Below are 22316 nucleotides of genomic sequence, written 5' to 3'. Positions count from 1 at the left end.
ACTGGAGTGGGTTGCCATTTCCTTCTCCAGGGGGTCTTTCCAACCCAGGAATTGAACCTGCATCTCCTATGTCTCCTGAATTTCAGGCAGATTCTTTCCCAGCTGAGGCATTAGGGAAGCCCCTGGAGCTGATGAAGCTGCTATTCAACATCCCAGTTGACTTTGTGGAAGGACAAAATTGTCCCCTACCCCAACCCTGAACAACTAAGCTACAGACATGGAGTTACTGTGTCTGCAGGCTTAGTATCCTCCAGTTCCAGAACCCAAACCTGAACAGAGCTGAAGCCTTTTGTGCTGTCCTAGAGAAAATATGCTGTGGACACACAGCATATTTGGCCTGGACACACCCATGAGTGCCTGGCTCAGCATCCCTGTTGGCACTAGAGTTCTGTTTTGGATCCCTGATCATCTACCTGGTTGTCTCTGGCTCATTCCCTAAAGAGGTCATTGCTGTTCTTCACATTTTTGGTCATGGATGGGTGACAGTGCTCTTAGTGGATTTTTCTCAAAAAATGTCAAAGGCACTTGCTTGTTGGGAAGAGTTTTATCACCACCTGCTATGCTAGATTGGCTTTCCTTGGTTGTGAACAGTCCAAAGCAAGCTGGTATTCACCATATTGATTTGGTTATGTATATAAAACTTCTGAAAATCTCTTTGAAAGTATGAACTTTATTTGAAGCATTTTCCCTCAGCCATGCCAGGGCTGTCTACACTGTAATAGTCTTAAGTGGGAGAGAGAATAAGTTTCTGACTACCTGCTTTTTTATAAAAGGGCTCCAAGCAAGAGGAAGGCAAGTACCTTGAATAGTGAAGGGGTGACCAGAAACTCTTCATCACCCACCCATGAACAGATCCCAATCAAAAGCACTTCTTTCTCAGATGACACTACCAAAATGCAGAGTTAGAAGTGACTTGTAATCCAGTGTGAATTGTTTTAATGTCAATATCACATTAACCTTATTTGAATTGGGGACCTAAAATAATTGAAGGTTGAATTTAGAGATGGGGGTCTGGATGATAGGATGTAACAGGAGATAAATAAGTTTGGAAATTTAAATACAGCGATAACTATCCTGGTTGTGGGGAACCCAGTCTCATCTAGTCTGTTTGGGACCTGTAGGATAAATGTAAATCCAGCCACCCAACAGGGTTCCTATGTGCACTGCATTGTTACTGGATTAAGATTACCTGAGGGTCAGAATGAGTAGAGAAGGTGAACTGATGGGGGCCAGTGTGAGCAACAGGTTCAGAGTATCAGAAGGGTCATGGATGGCAAGGTTGGTTGGATGCTGTGTTCAGTAATCTCACATCCTAGCCCCTGTCTTGTCCATGTGATTTGTCAACATGAGCTTTAGAACCCTGCCAGAGATGCCTTTCCTAAAAGAGCCAATCAAGAGGGGCAGAAGATATTTTCTTGCCAATTCAAAGGACAGAAAGAACGCTAGAGGTTAATGGTTCAGTGAGACTAGACTATCAGGTCCCCATAGTCTGCAAAATAATAGATGACAAGAAAATGAAATGACAGTCATTGATAAGAAGATGGGACAGAAGGACTCTGGGGCTTCAATAGCTCCAGATCTGATTATTTGAGAAGGTCCTCTTCATACCCATCCTCTGTGTCTGCATCTCTGTTCCTGACCTGAAAATACCATTTTTCTAGATTCCACAAATATGCATTAATATATGAATTTGTTTTTCTCTTTCTGACTTACTTCATTCCATATGACATGACAGACTCTGTGTCCATCTGCATCTCTACAAGTGAACCAATTTTTTTCCATTTTATGGCCGAGTAGTATTCCATTGTATGTATGTACTACATCTTCTTTACCCATAAACCTGTCATTGAACATTAAGGTTGTTTCTGTATCCTGGCTATTGTAAATTGTGCTGCAATGAATGAATTCAGAGATTAGGATTGACATATATACACTGCTGCCAAGTTGCTTCAGTCGTGTCTGACTCTGTGTGACCCCATGGACTGCAGCCTACCAGGCTTCTCTGTCCATGGGATTCTCCAGGAAAGAACACTGGATTGGGTTGTCTTTTCCTTCTCCAATGCATGAAAGTGGAAAGTGAAAGTGAAGTCGCTCAGTCATGTCTGACTCTTAGTGACCCCATGGACTGCAGCCTACCAGGCTCCTCCATCCATGGGATTTCCAGGCAACAGTACTGGAGTGGGGTGCCATTGTCTTCTCCCATATATATACACTACCATGTGTAAAATAGGTAGCTAGTGAGAACAGGCTGTGTAGCACAGGGAGCTCAGCTTGGTGCTCTGTGATGAACTAGAGGGGTGGGAGGAAGGTCCAAGAGGGAAGGAATATATGTATACATGTAGCTGATACACTTCATTATATAGCAGAAAGTAACACAACATTGCAGAGTAATCATGCTTCATTACTAAAAAGGGAAAAAAAGAAAGCCCCTCTCACCGAGTCAAGGACCCTAGAGAGACTATCCAGAAAGGAGATCTCGAGGGAACAGAAGCCCCACCTCCAATCAGCAAACAAATGGAATCGTCAAGTACTAAAATGAGGCGTGCTGCTTGAAATGATTCACATTTGTGCCTTCCACTGCTGAAGGCTGGGAGAGTTTAATTCCATGAAGGATGCTCAGTAATGAAAATTAATTTACACATATAGGTATTGTGAGACATTTTAAGACAGACTGAGTATGAGAAACAAACTGCTTTGGGGAGGGGTTTTAGGTAGCCAGTAGACTCCTGATCACACCAGGAGGATGTGAGGAGTCAAAATTTTATGGTCTTTATTTTTAACAATAATATTTTTAATGTGTTTAAGATTCTTAAAGGCAGAGGAAACTTACGTGCCCATAAAAAGATTGGTTTTTCCCCTATCTCTGCAATTGTTTAAGCTTTGGTGCCCCTTTTAGATCTGACAACAAACCTGAAAGTAAATAAGGAAAAGTTTGCAGTGTCACTCCTTCAGGTCACACAAAAGATGCTTGGCATTGAACATTTTGGCCCATAAGTAGGGTGAAGAGGCAGCCCATGGAACTCAATCATCATTCCTGGTTGAAATTTTGGCAAACCATGGAATATAAAGTAACCATCATGGAAACCTAAACATTGAAATATCAGTCTTCTGTCAGAGAAGTCTTTACCTATTTTGCATCTCCTAGAATGGACTTCTACTCTTTATTTCTTTTGTTCAAACCTCCACTTAGTGCTATAAACATAGAGATGACCACCAATTTTATGATTGACAAATTAACAACCTGGAATGAAAGTGTCATGAAAGCAAGGTCAGTGTCTTGTTCAGGGTTCTATTTCCAGAACTTATTAAACCTCCCCCCACATAATAGGTGTCTGGTGTATATTTGTTTAATGAATGGATCTCAAAGAAAAGATTTTTATACCTTTTCAGTGAAAGAGGGATGAAGATTGAGAATGATGCTAATAATAATAGCCATCATTTATTAAAAACATCCTATTATGAGCCAGTATACTACACACATTTTCTAGTTTATCTTAGTTAATCCTCCAAGTCACATTATTAAATAGAGATTACATTTCCATTTTACTGATGAGAAGTCTAAGTTTCAGCAAGGTTAGGTAACTTTTATGACTATTGTGTGGCAGATCAAAACTGAAGCCAAGTTTGACTTCAAGTCTATGTCTTTTCACTGAAAGTTACTATCACTAGAGCTAAGAAGCAGTAATTCTCCTATGACTGAGGAGCCTCTTAAGGGCCACCTTCATGTCCTTGTTTCGTAGGCTGTAGATGAAGGGGTTCAGCATGGGGGTCACTAGAGTGTACACTGCAGCTGCTGCAATGTCCTTGTCTTCAGAGGCAACAGATGGAGGACACAGATAGGCACTGAACAGGGTCCCATAGAAGACACAGACGACACAGAGATGGGAACTGCAGGTGGAAAAGGCCTTGCTACCCCCACCTGGCGTTCGGACCCTCAGAACGGCAGATACAATGTGAATGTAGGAGATGACAATGCATATGAAGGGGACCATGAGCACGGTGCCTCCTAAGGCAAAGACCATCAACTCATTGATGCGGGTGTCAGAACAGGACAGCTTCAGGACAGGAATTATGTCACAGAAAAAGTGAGCTATTTCCCCAACAACACAGAAGGACAGCTGAGCCATGAGGAGGGTGTGAGTCAAGGCAACAATGTGGGTGAGGATCCAACACAGTGCAAGCAGCAGGGAACAGACTCGCAGACTCATAACCGTGCAGTAGTGGAGAGGGCGGCAAATGGCCACGTAGCGATCGTATGCCATCACGGCCAGGAAGAAGCTGTCCAGATCACCGAACATCAGAAAGAAGTACATCTGTGTGAGGCAGCCAACATAGGAGATGGTATGAAGTTGTGTCTGTACATTTACCAGCATCTTGGTTACTGTGGAGGATGTTAAACCCATGTCAACAAAAGACAGGTTGGCCAAAAAGAAGTACATGGGGGTGTGGAGGTGTGGGTCAGAGCTGATGGCCAGGATGATGAGCACATTCCCCGTCAAGGTGACAAGATACATACACAGGAAAATTCCAAAGAGTAACTGCCGTTGCTCTGGCGAGCCAGGTATTCCTCGCAGGAAAAATTCAGAAATTCTGGTTTGGTTTTCCATGACTGCTGCACCTGGAAGGTAGGAGGAGAGTTAGAATGCTGGATTTCTTCTAGAACTCTGCCTGTGCTGTCTGTCAAATTTCCCAACTCCCAAATCTCCATTTTATTTCATTTTCATCCCCAATCTGGACTTCATCTCCAATCTGATCATACTTCTTTCTTTCCTCCTTATGAATATCATAGCTTTTTTTCTTTCCTCTCTCTTCCCTCTGGTCAATCTTTTATACAGAAATGATTCTTTTAGGGAGTCTCTGGGCATATTCAGCTTCAGTCTTACAAAGTTTTGGTCTACTTCTGCAGCCCTGTATCAGTGTCATCATTTTTAGTAGCATGGATACATGCGTAGGTGGAGGTGAGCTAAATCTTATACTCTGTTGATAGCTCCTGAATTCCATAAAAAATTGTTTTTAAAGCCCTCACAATATCTCATTTTAAACTGAAGGGCATTATTTTCTTATCTTTTCTTCTGAAATAGAAACTATGGAGCGAATTTTTCACCTGCCTTTCAGTTTTCATCATTGGCATAGGGTCATCCTGCAGCTAACATTTGCGTCCACTTGCTACATGTCAGGTGCTCAACTAAGCACTTCATACAGACTGTCTGCTTTAGCCCTTAAACAAAACAAGGAAGGAGAGATTGTTATGCTTAAGGCTGTGTGTTGAAGAAAACTGAGGCTAAGATTACTTGAATCATTTGCACCAACAATTTGCAAATATTGGAGCTAGAATTCAAACCCATGCACTAGATGCCAGAGACTGAATAGTAAATCAATATAGATAGAAAGTGGTTTTCTATTTATATTTTATTTTATATTTTATCTTTATACTTTATATTTATATTTTATCTCTAAGTATTTCTATTTTATTTTTTAATTTAAATTTATTTATTTTAATTGGAGGCTAATTACCTTACAATATTGTATTGGTTTTGCCATACATCAACATGAATCCGCCATAGGTGCACTGGGATGACCCAGAAGTATTTTTATTTTAGAATCTTTAACCTCACCTTGTGGTTTTTCTATCTTACATACTTATTTTTCATAGAAGAATAATGAAATTTAAGAACTAGATAGAACCTACAGGATCATATGGCATTCCTGGGTGATTCAGTGGTAAAGAATCCACCTGCCAATACAGGAATCGAAGGAGATGCAGAGTCAATCCCTGGGTCAAGAATATCCCCTGGAGGAGGAAATGGTCCCCAATTCAGTATTCTTGTCAGGAAAGTCCCATAGACAGAGGAGCCTGCTGAGCTGTAGTCTGTGGGGTCACAAAGAGTTGGAGATGAATGAATGACTGAGCACACACACACATACAAGATCATATGGTCTAGAGATCCCCAAACATTGGTCACAATCATAACCAGATGAGACGCTTTTAAAAAACACAGACTCCTCAGACTTACCCAGATTTACTGAGTTAAATTTTTTAGGATATAGTCTGGTTACCCAGTTTAAATATTGGGTATTATTTAAAAACAAAAACTAAATTCTCAAGTATTTTAATGCTCAACAGAGACTAAGAAGGGCTTCCCTCGTGGCTCAGATGGTAAGAATCTCCCTGCAATGCAAGAGACCCGGGTTCCATACCAGGGTCCGGAAGGTCCGCTGGAGAAAGAAAGGAAAATCCACTCCAGCATTCTTGTCTGAAGAATTCCACGGACAGAGGAGCCTGGCGGGCTACAATCCATGGGTCACAAGAAGTTGGACACAACTGAGTGATTAACACTTTCACTTTTTCAGAGACTAAGAATAAATAATTTTGCTTAACTCTTCCATTTGATTCACACATGAATAAGCTAAAGTTCAAAAATAAAGTTATTGAAATAATTTACGCTGTGCTTTAGAGGAAGATATGGAATGACAACCGGGATATTCAGCCTCTCTGGCTATTGCCCTTTCTGTTAAGGCAGTTATGTTTATCATTATTTTTTGTTTGTTTTGTTATCAGTATCTTGCAGGTCTAAATATGTTCCTATTCTTAACTTTTATTCAAACTCCACACTTAAAGAAAAAGTTACCAATAGATGGACAAGAAGATTTACTGAAACATTATTCATATTTTGAAGTTAATACTTCATGAACATGAAGAATATCTGAACACTATTGCATATTTATTTATTCCTGAACCCTATACTAATTTAGGAATGTATCTCAGAACTATATAACTTTTCCCAAGAGACAACAAAACCACAAACTAAGTTATTTTTCTCCTACTCCATCTTTCCATGGAGAATACGATGCCTCACAAAGATTGGACTCCCCTGAATGGGCACATTCTAATAACCATGTTCTGGAAAGTGACAGATTCTTAAGACCCAAATGATTGTGTATCTCATTGAGAGGAGAATGATACAGATTGAGTGACTAGACAATTTTATCCTTTCCTGACTGCAGACCTTGCCTTTAGTGAGAAAGTCCACTCATCCCCACAAAGCTTCTCAAGGGGACTGTAAGTTATCTTAGGATGGAGTTGCATTTGGTTCACTATATCTGACAGTGTGTAAGCCTGAATCAGGTTATTCCCTTAGTGCTCTCTTCATCAATCAGATCAGATCAGATCAGTCACTCAGTCGTGAATCAGAGTTCACTCAGACTGAGTCAGTGATGCCATCCAGCCATCTCATCAGCATCAGAGTCAATGAGTCAACTCTTCCACTGACCATTTAACATCAGAAAAATTTCAAATCCTCAACAAAGGGTCTAAAACTCTCCATTGTCAAAACTCTCCATCCATACATGACCACAGGAAAAACCATAGCCTTGACTAGATGAACCTTTGTTGTCAACTCTGCTTTTTTTGCTTTTTTTTTTTTTTCCAAGGAGGTTTATTTTGATTCTGTTGTCCTATCTGCAGTGAAAGGTCTGATGCTGTTTCCACTGTTTCCCCATCTATTTCCCATGAAGTGGTGGGACCGGATGCCATGATCTTCATTTTCTGAATGTTGAGCTTTAAGCCTGCTTTTTACTTTTGTCTTCATAAAGAGGCTTTTTTTTTTTTTTTTTTCCTATAAAGGGCCTTATCCTTTGATTCTGTTGTCCTATTCTTTGGTTCTTCTTTCCCTAAAAGAGTTTCTCAGCCTTCATCCTGACTATAACCTCAAAAAACTCTACAGCTCTGAGAGACAAAAAGAGCAACCAGTCTCTTGTTCCATGTCCAGTTCTCACTGTTGCTTCCTGACCTGCAGCACTGACCATTTAACATCAGAGCAAAACTCTGCATTGTCAACCCTGCCCTTTATCTTGGGCTTTGATTCTGTTGTCCTATTCTTTGGTTCTTCTTTTTCGCAGCCTTCATCCAGACCTTGATCCTTGGGCCAACCTCTGGCTTTGTCACCCCAGAGTGATAAGTTCCCTTTACTTACTTCTGCTGCTTCTTCACCTACTGTGTCTGCCAACAGGTAAAAGATGGCTTGACCTTGATGGAGAGGATTTTTCCAAAGGCAGGGCTTACTAGTTTGCAACTATTTGTCTCATTTCTCTTCTTACTGCTATACCAGTTACCAGGAAGAAGGCACTATGCTGCTGCTACTGCTGCTAAGTCGCTTCAGTTGTGTCCGACTCTGTGTGACCCCAGAGACGGCAGCCCACCAGGCTCCCCCATCCCTGGGATTCTCCAGGCAAGAACACTGGAGCGGGTTGCCATTTCCTTCTCCAATGCATGAAAGTGAAAAGTGAAAGTGAAGTCGCTCAGTCGTGTCTGACTCTTAGCGACCCCAAGGACTGCAGCGCACCAGGCTCCTCCGTCCATGGGATTTTCCAGGCAAGAGTACTGGAGTGGGTTGCCATTGCCTTCTCTGAGAAGGCACTGTGGTTATCCTTAATTTGGAAGGAAGGAGGAAAGAGCTCAGATTCTTCCTGACAACCTTTGTGATGGGATTATGTGGAATCAGAATTTAGGATCAAGAATAATAAATACAATTGGCAAATATCCAGAAACATAAGTCAGATTGCTAAACTGATGTTATAAACAAGTTTAGGGTGAGGAAGGGAGAGAAAGAAATACCAGAATTCCCAGTAAGGAGCCCAAGAAATCAGCAAAAGATTGCAAAGGCAAGCCATGGCTAGGTGTGAAGGGGAATTTAGAGCAATCACAGTTACCTTTGCCAGCTGGAACAGAGAAGCCCAGAAGGAAGAGTATTTAAGACTGTCTGGGGCACATGGTACCGGAGAAGGCAATGGCACCCCACTCCAGTACTCTTGCCTGGAGAATCCCAGGGATGAGGGAGCCTCGTGGGCTGCCGTCTATGGGGTCACACAGAGTCGGACACAACTGAAGTGACTTAGCAGCAGCAGCGGCACATGGTACACTGACCCCACTCAGGTCTACAGAAATTTTGAAATATTTTATATTTTGAAACCTGAACAAGGGACTCAGAAATGGAGAGGATGCATCAGACTATACCAGGAAGAGGCTGAACAGGGCTCTACATTGGCCATATGTAGACAGGGCGTCATGGGAAAGAGTTCCCCAGAGCCTTGTTAGAACAGTCATAATTGCCCAGTTTCTCCTCTGTATCTCATATAATAGATTAAATTAGTACAGTGTTGGCTTCATTAAAACAACTTGGAAGCTTTACTGCTTTCTCTTGTTAAATGGTAGCATTAAGGATTGGTGTTATTTGTATTGATTTGTAATTGCAGTCCATGACAAAAATGCCACTTTCTATGTAAAGTCTCCTAGCTGCCCCCTTGCAACAAGATTCCTGCCCCTAAGCTCCTCCTTTAAAGAAATCCAGAAACTGCCTGTATTCACATGTGCAGTTTAGCGGCATATGACATATTTAAAGAATTCTTGAACTTCTGGTTAAAGATGTTATATTAGAGCCATGCATTCAATTTTACTGTCCCCTCAAACCTACTAAAAATAAAGTGACTTAAAAAAAATTTTTTTTAATATAAATTTATTTATTTTAATTGGAGGTTAATTTCTTTACCATATTGTATTGGTTTTACCATACATCAACATGAATCTGCCACAGGTATACACGTGTTCCCCCTCCTGAAACCCCCTCTCTCTTCCCTCCCTGTACCATCTCTCTGGGTCGTCTCAGAGCACCAGCCCCAAGCATCCAGTATCATGCATCGAACCTGGACTGGCGACTCGTTTCATATGTGATATTAAGTGACTTTTTAAAAAAAGACATAAAACCCATGAAGGCAGAGAAGAGTGGAAAGCAAACAGTAGTAAAATGTCAGAAGCTGGAAAGCAAAGGGATGAGTGAGTGGTGATCAAAACGCTCTTTCTTTCCTCAACTTGACTAAATGTTAGACAGTTTTTTCCTGACTATAGACTGCTGACATCCCATTTTTTAGAACATCTAACTTTAGAAAAATTGTGTTTTAAAGTTCTTTCTTAGCCCTTTTGGGCTGTAAATCTCCCAGGCTCTTTTCTGTTATACTGTTCTTATACCTTACGAATGTCTTTCTCAAGGTTCTGGGAGCTATCCCTTTGAAATGTAATTATCAATAAAGATAACACCCCTGTCTCCCCATCTCTGTGAAAGGGTAGGAACCTAACTTCAATAGATGCCTAGTAGCAAACATATTAATAGATGGCCTATATCTCTGACCTACCTTCTTTATAACACCCTCCGATACTTTTCAACCAGCTAATCCCGGCTCTCATAAATCCCCTTGCCTTTTGTTTCAGCAGAATTGACTTCAGTCTGTCTCTTCAATTGCAGTATTCTTGAATAAAATCTTCCTTGCTTCTTTAACTCCACATGTGTAATTTATCTTTGACAGTGGTGAGTGGGTTAACAGACATGAAGAAGCTAGATACTAAGCTGGTGGTAGATGAAATAAAATAATCAATTTTGTCAATACTGAAGAATCCACAAAAAAACAGAACCTGGGAGCTCTGGGTATATGAAATAAACTCAGAGGTGATAGCTATTTCAGAGACTGAATCTCTAGATTCTAGTTTTCACTCCTCACTACTGGAATACTGTCTTCTTCTATCCAAGCAGAAGTTGGTAGTTTTACTTTCTGGAGAAGTTGTGACTAGGAGTTGTCACATAAAATTCAGATTAGTGAATCATATACAAAAACGAGAATTACATGACTATGTGCATGCATGCTAAGTTCAGTCATGTCCAACTCTGTGCAACCCTGTGGACTGTAGCCCTCCAGGCTCCTCTGTCCATGGGGATTCTCCAGGCAAGAATCTGGAGTGAGTTGCCATGCCCTCCTCCAAGGGATCTTCCCCACCCAGGGATAAACCCAACTCTCTTGTGTCTCCTGCATTGGCTGTGCTGTGCTTAGGTGCTCAGTCCTGTCCTACTCTTTGCGACACCATGAACTGCAGCCCACTAGGCTCTTCTGTCCATAGGGATTTTCAGGCAAGAATACTGGAGTGGGTTGCCATGCCCACCTCCAGGGGATCTTCCCAACCCAGAAATTGAACCCAGGTCTCCCACATTTCAGGCAGATTCTTTACCGTCGGAGCCACCAGGCATTGGCAGACGGGTTCTTTACCACTAACACCACCAGGGAAGCCTTTTGCATGACTCTGTGTGTGTGTGTGTGGGTGTGTGTGTGTGCACACGCACATGTGCACGCGTGCATGCGCACTAAGTCCTTCAGTCGTGACTGACTCTTTGCAACCCTATAACATAGCCTGCCAGGCTCCTCTGTCCATAGGATTCCCCAGGCAAGGATACTGGAGTGGGTTGCCATTTCCTTCCCCAAGGGATCTTCTTGATCCAGGGAGGGAACCCACCTATCCTGCATTGGCAGGGCGTTTTTTTTACCACTAGCACCACGTGGGAAGCCCTTACATGACTATCAGTTCAGTTCAGTCGCTCAGTGTGTCTGACTCTTTGTGACCCCATGAACTGCAGCACGCCAGGCCTCCTTGCCCATCACCAACTCTTGGAGTCCACCCAAACCCATATCCATCGAGTTGGTGATGCCATCCAGCCATCTCATCCTCTGTTGTCCCCTTCTCCTCCTGCCCTCAATCTTTCCCAGCATCAGGGCCTTTTCCAATGAGTCAGCTCTTCGCATGAGGTTGCCAAAGTATGGGAGTTTCAGCTTCAACATCACTCCTTCCAGTGAACATCCAGGACTGATCTCCTTTAGGATGGACTGGTTGGATCTCCTTGTAGTCCAAGGGACTCTCAAGAGTCTTCTCCAACATCATAGTTCAAAAGCATCAATTCTTCAGTGTTCAGCTTTCTTTATAGTCCAACTCTCACATCCATACATGATCACTGGAAAAACCATAACCTTGACTAGACAGACCTTTGTTGACAAAGTAATGTCTCTGCTTTTTAATAATACTCCTTCCAAGGAGTAAATGTCTTTTAATTTCATGGCTGCAATCGCAGTGATTTTGGAGCCCAGAAAAATATATACATGACTATCAGTTCAGTTCAGTTCTGTTCAGTCACTCAGTCGTGTCCGACTCTTTATGACCCCATGAATTGTAGCATGCCAGGCCTCCCTGTCCATCACCAACTCCCGGGGTTCACTCAGACTCACATCCATCGAGTCAGTGATGCCATCCAGCCATCTCATCCTCTGTCATCTCCTTCTCCTCCTGCCCCCAATCCCTCCCAGTATCAGAGTCTTTTCCAATGAGTCAACTCTTCACATGAGGTGGCCAAAGTACTGGAGTTTCAGCTTTAGCATCATTCCTTCCAAAGAAATCCCAGAGCTGATCTCCTTCAGAATGGACTGGTTGGATCTCCTCGCAGTACAAGGGACTCTCAAGAGTCTTCTCCAACACCACAGTTCAAAAGCATCAATTCTTCAGCACTCAGCTTTCTTCACAGTCCAACTCTCACATCCATACATGACCACTGGAAAAACCATAGCCTTGACTAGACAGACCTTTGTTGGCAAAGTAATGTCTATATAACACCAAATGATGAATCCTGAAACCTAAAGACCTATATCGTGAATACAGAATAGTGTAAGAATTTCTTTGACATTCAAGTAGCTGAGCAGAAAATAACTAAGGATACTGGCATTGGCCTTGCCCCGAAAGTTTTCCCAGCCAGATAATCCTACAGTGAAACTCAAAATCGACAGCTCCTTCTATAAACACAGGGCTTCCAGGCAGTTCCAGTACAAAATTCATTGTAGTTAGCACTTCAAATTTATATGCTTTTCACAAAATTATCAGTTAATAAGATATTCAAATGAAAAAAAATTAATTTGATCCTGACCTCATGCTGTATAAAAAATCAGTTCCAACTACATTCATATACAAATAAAAGACAAAGCAACACAATTTTAGATGAAAACACAAATATCTTTCTAATAAAGAAGTATGCAGCTATCTCTTAAATAGGACACAAACAGACTAACTGAAAGTAAATAAATAAGTGGGACCATATTAAAATTAAGAACTTCTAAAAAAATAAAATAAAACAAAAATAAAATTAAGAACTTCTATTTTTCAAAAGGTTCCAGTAAGAGAGTGAAAACTCAACACACAGGCAAGAAGGAGACATGTGTCATGCATGCATTTCACAAAATATTGTATACCAGTGTGTGTGTATATATATATATATATATATATATATATATATATATATATAAAACCCTTTTCAAATCAAGGAATAGAAAGAAACTCCAAAATACATTTAAAAATATATCAGAATGTAATATCAAATATTTTTTAAAACACATGAAAATGTTTTCAACCTCATTAGTCATCAGGACAGCTTAAATTTAACCTACAATGTGTTACTACTACACATCTATCAGAATAGCTAAAATGAAAAAGACTGTACCAAAAGTTAGTGAGATTGGAGCAACCAGAATCTCATAACCACTGTCAACACCATAGAACAATCACTCTGAAAAACTAAAGCTGAACCATGCAAACCTTAGGATTCCCAAATTCTACTATTAAACATATATCCAACCAAAATGTGTACACACATTCCTCGAAAGGTCTGGATAAAAATGTTTATAGCAGCACTATTCATAAAATACCAAACTGAAAATCACCTAAATAGCTATCAACAATAGATTAGATGAATTATGGTAATTTCCATTAATGAATATCAGCAGCAATGAGAATGAATGAAACACAGGTTTGAGTTTCCCGCTTGCTTCCCTGTCTACTCTCCCACTTCCAGATGATTTCCATTGTAGTTATCCCATGTCTGCATCACTCTTGTACTGGGTATATGTGTAGAGGAAATTAAGTCCAAGGTCTTCAGACTGAAAGGAACAATACATAGAGGGGTGCATCTAAGGAGACATTTTTCCACTTGGACCTCATTTAGATGACAAGATCTTGGACCTTGACCTCATGTTGCAATGGAATGAGATTCTGAGGCTTTTTTAGTTCAGTTCAGTCACTTGGTCATGTCTGACTCTTGGCAACCCCATGGACTGCAGCACACCAGGTGTTCATGTCCATCACCAACTCCCGAAGCTTGCTCAAACTCATGTCCATTGAGTCAGTGATGCCATCCAACCATCTCAGCCCTGTCATCCCCTTCTCCTCCTGCCTTCATTCTTTTCCAACATTAGGGTCTTTTCCAATGAGTCAGTTGTCACATCAGGTGGCCAAAGTATTGGAGTTTCAGCTTCAGTATCAGCCTTTCCAGTGAATATTCAGAACTGATTTCCTTTAGGATTAACTGGTTTGATCTCCTTGCAGTCCAAGGGACTCTCAAGAGTATTCTCCAACACCACAGTTCAAAAGCATCAATTCTTTGGTGTCAGCTTTCTTTATAGTCCAACTCTCAGATCCATACATGATTACTAGAAAAATCATAGCTTTGACTAGATGGGTCTTTGTTGGCAAAGCAATGTCTCTGATTTTTAATATGCTGTCTAGGTTGGTCATAGCTTTTCTTCCAAGGAACAAGCATCTTTTAATTTCATGGCTGCAGTCATCATCTGCAGTGATTATGGAACCCAAGAAAATAGTCTCTCACTGTTTCCATTGTTTCCCCATCTATTTGCCATGAAGTGATGTGCCCAGATGCTATGATCTTCATTTTCTGAATGTTGAGTTTTAAGCCAACCTTTTCCCTCTCCTCTTCCAATTTCATCAAGAGGCTCTTTAGTTCTTCTTCGCTTTCTGCCATAAGGATGGTGTCATCTGCATATCTAAGATTATTGATATTTCTCCAAGAAATCTTGATTCCAGCTTGTGCTTCATCCATCCGGCATTTTGCATGATGTGCTCTGCATATAAGCTAAATAAGCAAGGTGACAGTATACAGCCTTGATGTACTGCTTTCCCGATTTGGAGCCAGTCTGTTGTTCCATGTCCAGTTCTCACTGTGGCTTCTTGATCTGCATACAGATTTCTCAGAAGGCAGATGAGATGGTCTGGTATCCCCATCTCTTGAAGAATTTTCCACAGTTTGTTGTGATCCACATAGTCAAAGTCTTTGGCATAGTCAATAAAGCAGAAGTAGATGTTTTTCTGGAACTCTCTTGCTTTTTCCATGATCCAACCGATGTTGGCAATTTGATCTCTGGTCGCTCTGCTTTTTCTAAAACCAGCTTGTACATCTGGAAGTTCATGGTTCATGTACTGTTCAAGTCTGGCTTGGAGAACTTTGAGTATTTCTTTGCTAGTGTGTGAGATGAGTGCAATTGTGCCATAGTCTGAGTGTTCTTTGGCATTGCCTTTCTTTGGGACTGGAATGAAAACTGACCTTTTCCAGTCTTGTGGCCATGGCTGAATTTTCCAAATTTTCTAGCGTATTAAGTCTAGCACTTTCACAGCATCATTTTTTAGGATTTGAAATCACTCAACTGGAATTTCATCACCTCCACTAACTTTGTTCATAGGAATGCTTCCTAAGGCCCACTTGACTTTGCATTCCAGGACATCTGGCTATAGGTGAGTGATCACACCATCGTGGTTATCACAGTCATGAAGATCTTTTTCGTATAGTTCTTCTGTGTATTCTTGCTACCTCTTCTTAATGTCTTCTGCTTCTGTTAGGTCCATACTATTTCTGTCCTTTATTGTGCCTATCTTTGCATGAAATGTTCCCTTGGTATCTCTAATTTTCTTGAAGAGATCTCTAGACTTTGCCATTCTATTGTTTTCCTCTACTTCTTTGCACTGATCCCTGAGGAAGGCTTTCTTATCTGTCCTTGCTATTCTTTGGAACTCCGCATTCAAATGGGTATATCTTTCCTTTTCTCCTTTGCTTTTCACTTCTCTTCTTTTCTCAGCTATTTGTAAGGCCTCCTCAGACAACCATATTGTCTTTTTTTCATTTCTTTTTTTTGGAAATGGTCTTGATCCTGAACCCTGGGTCATCCCAACTTCCACATCGAACCTCTGGCATCTCGTTTCATACATGTGAGTCCATAAGACTGTTCTATACATCATTGTCTCTTTTGCTGTCTCGTACACATTATTGTTACCATCTGCTACTTCTGGCTTACTTCACTCTGTACTCCAGTTTCATGGTCTTGATCACTGCCTCCTGTACAATGTTATGAACCTCTGTTCACAGTTCTTCAGGCACTCTGTCCATCAGATCTAATCCCTTGAATCTACTTCTCACTTCTACTGTACAGGCATAAGCGATTTGATTTAGGTCATACCTGAATGGTCTAGTGATTTTCCCCACTTTCTTCAATTTAAGTCTGAATTTGGCATAAGGAGTTCATGATCTGAGCCACAGTCATCTCCCAATCTTATTTTTTCTGACTGTATAGAGCTTCTCCACCTTTGGCTGCAAAGAATGTAATTAATCAATCTGATTTCAGTATTGACCATCTGGTGATATCCATGTGTAGCGTCTTCTCTTGTGCTGTAGGAAGAGGGTGTTTGCTATGACCAGTGCGTTCTCTTGGCAACACTCTGTTAACTTTTGCCCTGCTTCCTTTTGTACTCAAGGCCAAATTTGCCTGTTACTCCAGATATCTCTTGACTTCCTACTTTTGCATTCCAGTCCACTATGATGAAAACGACCTTTTTTGTGTGTTAGTTCTAGAAGGTCTTGTAGGTCTTCATAGAACTGTTCAACCTCAGCTTCTTCAGTATTACTGGTTGGGTCATAGGTGTGGATTACTGTGATATTGAATGGTTTGCCTTGGAAATGAACAGAGATCATTCTGTTGTTTTTGAGGTTACACCCAAATACTGTATTTTGGACTCTTTTGTTGACTTTGAGGGCTATTTCATTTCTTCTAAGGGATTCTTTCCCACAGTAGTAGATATAATGGTCATCTGAGTTAAATTCACCCTTTCCAGTTGATTTAGTTCACTTTACTGAAATGTCAGTGTTCACTGTTGCCATCTCCTGCTTGACCACTTCCAGTTTACCTTGATTCATGGATCTAACATTCTAGGTTCCTATGCAATATTGTTGTTTACATCATAGGACTTTACTTCCATCATTAATCATATGCAAAACTAGGTGTTGTTTTTGCTTTGACTCCATCTCTTCATTCTTTCTGGAGTTATTTCTCCACTGTTCTCCAGTAGCATATCAGACACCTACCAACCTGGGGAGTTCATCTTTCAGTTCCTATCTTTTTGCCTTTTCTTACTGTTTATGGGATTCTCAAGGCAAGAATACTGAAGTGTCTTTCCATTCCCTTCTCTTGTGGGCCATGTTTTGTCAGAACTTTCCACCATGACCATCCATCTTGGGTGGCTGTCCATCATGGGTGGCCCTACACTGCATGGCTCATAGTTTCATTGAGTTAGACAAGTCTGTAGTCCATGTGGATTCTGAGGCTTTTCGGAAGGAACAAGTCTATTCTGAATCTGGGAAGAATATAAATAATTTGAGTCAAGAATATAAATAATTTGAGTCAGGCTGTGCTAATTGAAAGAGGGTCCCAAATTCTTTCCTATACTTCCTATGGAGGGATGGAGCTTAACTTCTTTCCCTTAGTCACTGGGCTGGCCTTAGTGATTGATTGCTCTATAGAAGACAGTGAAAATGAGATTCTCAGGTTTCCAAAGCTAGGTTTTATGAAGACCTTGCAGCTTCCATCATGACTTCTTAGATGGTTTGCTCTCAAAATGACCCACTTCTGAAGCCCGCTGCTGTGCTGTGAGTAGCCCAGACATATATGGAAAGGCCAGGTATAGGTGCTCAGACCCAACAAACAAATGGAGAATGTGTGAGTTACTAAAAAGTGGTACTGATAAAACTGTTGCTGCTGTTAGTCACTCAGTCATGACTGCTGACTCTTTGTGACCCCATGAACTGCAGCCCACCAGGCTTCCCGGTCCTTCACTATCTCCCTGAGTTTCCTCAAACTCATGTCCATTGAATCGATGATGCCATCCAATTTCATCCTCTGTCACCTGCTTCTCATGCCCTCAATCAAACTAGCTACGTGTGAAAAATTAAAAGTAAAGCTAGATACTTTTTTCTCACTCCACAGCAACATAAATTGCAAGTAAATGAAAAACTTAGTGTAGTGTTTAAAACTAGAAGAAAGAACTAAATGGAATTTCCTTGATCTACAGGATGGAAAGTACTTTTTTAGTATAAAAGTAATGGGGAAAATACAAAGCTAAATATCTGTCAATTTTGACTAAAAAATAATTTAAAAATTTTCTATAAAAATAGATGAACAGTCCAAGTTTGATGCATGAAACAGGGCACTCAAAGCCGGTGCACTGGGCCAACCCAGAGGTATGGGATGGGGAGGGAGCTGGGAGTGGAGTTCAGGATGGGGGACACATGTACACCCATGGCTGATTCATGCCAATGTATGGCAAAAACCACCACAAAATTGTAAAGTAATTAGCCTCCAATTAAAATAAATTAATTAATTTTAAAAACTTCTATAAATATTCAATGGCAAGGACATAAAAAACACCCCAAATAAAATGTTTTAATTTTATTTTATTGCATTTAATATCCATTTTAAAAGCACAAACACCCCAGTAGGAAAAAGACAAATATATTAAAAGGATAATTTGAAGAATAATTACTCATGGTTAAAAATCAAATGAAAAAGAAAAAAACAGTTGATCTTGCTAGTAACCAAAGGCACACACAGAGAAAATGAGATTTTCACATAGAAAATGAGATTATTCTGTACCAGTGATATTGCTCATGAACATAGCGTGGGCGGCTGCGCCAGCGCACATAGCATGGCCGAGAGGAGCTAACCCACGTCCGAGGTCGGGGGCAGAAGCCGGGAGGACACCATGCCCAAGGGGCGGTGGCCAAGAGGAGCTACCCCATGCCCGGGGCCAGGGGCGGCGGCTGGGAGGAGCAACCCCACGTCCAAGGAGTGGTGGCTGCACGGGCACAGGATGGCCTAGAGGAGCTATTCCACGTTCAAATTCAGGAGGGGCGGCTGTGAGGAGATACCCCTCGTCCAAGGTAAGGAGCAGCAGCTGCACTTTGCTGGAGCAGCTGTGAAGAGATACCCAAAGCCCAAGGTTAGAGAAACCCAAGTAAGATGGTAGGTGTTGCAAGAGGGCATCAGAAGGCAGACACACTGAAACCATACTCACAGAAAACTAGTCAATCTAATCACACTAGGACCACAGCCTCGTCTAACTCAATGAAGCTAAGCCATGCATGTGGGACCACCCAAAATGGGTGGGTCATGGTGGAGAGGGCTGACAGAATGTGGTCCACTGGAGAAGGGAATGGCAAACCACTTCAGTATTCTTGCCTTGAGAACCCCATGAACAGCATGAAAAGGCAAAATGATAGGATACTGAAAAAGGAACTCCCCAGGTCAGTAGGTGCCCAATATGCTACTGGAGATCAGTGGAGAAATAACTCCAGAAAGAATGAAGGGATGGAGCCAAAGGAAAAACAATACCCAGCTGTGGATGTGACTGGTGATAGAAGCAAGGTCCTATGCTGTAAAGAGCAATATTGCATAGGAACCTGGAATGTCAGGTCCATGAATCAAGGCAAATTGGAAGTGGTCAAACAGGAGAAGGCAAGAGTGAAAGTCGATATTCTAGGAATCAGCAAACTGAAATGGACTGGAATGGGTGAATTTAACTCAGATGACCATTATATCTACTACTGCGGGCAGGAATCCCTCAGAAGAAATGGAGTAGCCATCATGGTCAACAAGAGAGTCTGAAATGCAGTATTGGATGCAATCTCAAAAACGACAGAATGATCTCTGTTCGTTTCCAAGGCAAACCGTTCACTATCACAGTAATCCAAGTCTATGCCCCAACCAGTAATGCTGAAGAAGCTGAAGTTGAATGGTTCTATGAAGACTTACAAGACCTTTTAGAACTAACACCCAAAAAAGATGCCCTTTTCATTATAGGGGACTGGAATGCAAAAGTAGGAGGTCAAGAAACACCTGGAGTAACAGACAAACTTGGCCTTGGAATACAGAACGAAGCAGGACAAAGACTAATACAGTTTTGCCAAGAAAATGCACTGGTCATTTTCTTGACCAAGAGCAAACACCCTCTTCCAACAACAAAGAAGACTCTACACATGGACATCACCAGATGGTCAACACCGAAATCAGATTGATTATATTTTTTGCAGCCAAAGATGAAGAAGGTCAATACAGTCAGCAAAAACAAGGCCAGGAGCTGACTGTGGCTCAGATCATGAACTCCTTATGCCAAATTCAGACTGAAATTGAAGAAAGTAGGGAAAACCACTAGACCATTCAGGTATGACCTAAGTGAAATCCCTTATGATTATACAGTGGAAGTGAGAAGTAGATTTAAGGGACTAGATCTGCTAGATTGCCTGATGATCTATGGACTGAGGTTCATGACATTGTACATGAGACAGGGATCAAGACCATCCCCATGGAAAAGAAATGCAAAAAAGCAAAATGGCTGTCTGAGGAGGCCTTACAAATAGCTGTGAAAAGAAGAGAAGCGAAAAGCAAAGGAGAAAAGGAAAGATATAAGCATCTGAATGCAGAGTTCCAAAGAATAGCAAGAAGAGATAAGAAAGCCTTCCTCAGTGATCAATGCAAAGAAATAGAGGAAAACAACAGAATGGGAAAGACTAGAGATCTCTTCAAGAAAATTAGAGATACCAAGGGAACATTTCATGCAAAGATGGACTCGATAAAGGACAGAAATGGTATGGACCTAACAGAAGCAGAAGATATTAAGAAGAGGTGGCAAGAATACACAGAAGAACTGTACAAAAAGATCTTCACGACCAAGATCATCATGATGCTGTGATCACTGACCTAGAGCCAGACATCCTGGAATGTGAAGTCAAGTGGGCCTTAGAAAGCATCACCATGAACAAAGCTACTGGAAGTGATGGAATTCCAGTTGAGCCATTCCCAATCCTGAAAGATGATGCTGTGAAAGTGCTGCACTCAATATGCCAACAAATTTGGAAAACTCAGCAGTGGCCACAGGACTGGAAAAGATCAGTTTTCATTCCAATCCCAAAGAAAGGCAATGCCAAAGAATGCTCAAACTACCACACAATTGCACTCATCTCACATGCTAGTAAAATAATGCTCAAAGTTCTCCAAGCCAGGCTTCAGCAATATGTGAACTATGAACTTCCAGATGTTCAAGCTGGTTTTAGAAAAGGCAGAGGAACCAGAGATCAGATTGTCAATATCCTCTGGATCATGGAAAAAGCAAGAGAGTTCCAGAAAAACATCTATTTCTGCTTTACTGACTATGCCAAAGCCTTTGACTGTGTGGATCACAATAAACTGTGGAAAATTCTGAAAGAGATGGGAATACCAGACCACCTGATCTGCCTCTTGAGAAACCTATATGCAAGTCAGGAAGCAACAGTTTTTTAGAACTGGACATGGAACAACAGACTGGTTCCAAATAGGAAAAGGAGTATGTCAGGGCTGTATATTGTCACCCTGCTTATTTAACTTCTATGCAGAGTACATCATGAGAAACTCTGGGCTGGAAGAAGCACAAGCTGGAATCAAGATTGCCGGGAGAAATATCAATAACCTCAGATATGCAGATGATACCACTCTTATGGCAGAAAGTGAAGAGGAACTCAAAAGCCTCTTGATGAAAATGAAAGAGGAGAGTGAAAAATTTGGCTTAAAGCTCAACATTCAGAAAACTAAGACCATGGCATCTGGTCCCATCACTTCATAGGAAATTGATAGGGACAGAGTGGAAATAGTGTCAGACTTTATTTTTGGGGGCTCCAAAATCACTGCAGATGGTGATTGCAGCCATGAAATTAAAAGATGCTTACTCCTTGAAAGAAAAGTTATGACCAGTCTAGATAACATATTCAAAAGCAGAGACATTACTTTGCCAACAAAGGTCCATCTAGTCAAGGCTATGGTTTTTTCAGTGGTCACGTATGGATGTGAGAGTTGGACTGTGAAGAAGGCTGAGCACCGAAGAATTGATGCTTTTTAACTGTGGTGTTGGAGAAGACTCTTGAGAGTCCCTTGGACTGCAAGGAGATCCAACCAGTCCATTCTAAAGGAGATCAGCCCTGGGATTTCTTTGGAAGTAATGATGCTAAAGCTGAAACTCCAGTACTTTGGCCACCTCATGCAAAGAGTTGACTCATTGGAAAAGACTCTGATACTGGGAGGGATTGGGGGCAGGAGGTGAAGGGGACGACAGAGGATGAGCTGGTTGGATGGCATCACTGACTCGATGGACATGAGTCTGGGTGAACTCCAGGAGTTGGTGATGGACAGGGAGGCCTGGCGTGCTGGGATTCACGGGGTCACAAAGAGTCAGAAACGACTGAGCAACTGAACTGAACTGAAATAAAAATCAGCAATGGTACTGGCACAAACTATGGTGGTTAAGTGCATGGACTGAAGCC

General features: G+C 41.4%; 1 protein-coding gene across 1 annotated transcript in view; it reads right to left on the bottom strand.

The window, feature by feature from the left end:
• Nucleotides 1–3671: 3671 nt before the first annotated feature.
• Nucleotides 3672–22316, bottom strand: part of LOC133257505 (olfactory receptor 1N1) — a 28890-nt gene continuing 10245 nt past the window's right edge. Inside the window, exon 2 of the mRNA XM_061433442.1 lies at nucleotides 3672–4609. Coding sequence (XP_061289426.1) covers nucleotides 3672–4609 — 938 coding nt within the window. The remainder of the gene's footprint in view (nucleotides 4610–22316) is intronic.

The sequence above is a fragment of the Bos javanicus genome, chromosome 11 (assembly GCF_032452875.1).
Source record: "Bos javanicus breed banteng chromosome 11, ARS-OSU_banteng_1.0, whole genome shotgun sequence".
NCBI classification, from domain to species: domain Eukaryota; kingdom Metazoa; phylum Chordata; class Mammalia; order Artiodactyla; family Bovidae; genus Bos; species Bos javanicus.
Note: the sequence above shows the minus strand (reverse complement) of the source record. Positions and strands in the feature narration are given on the sequence as shown.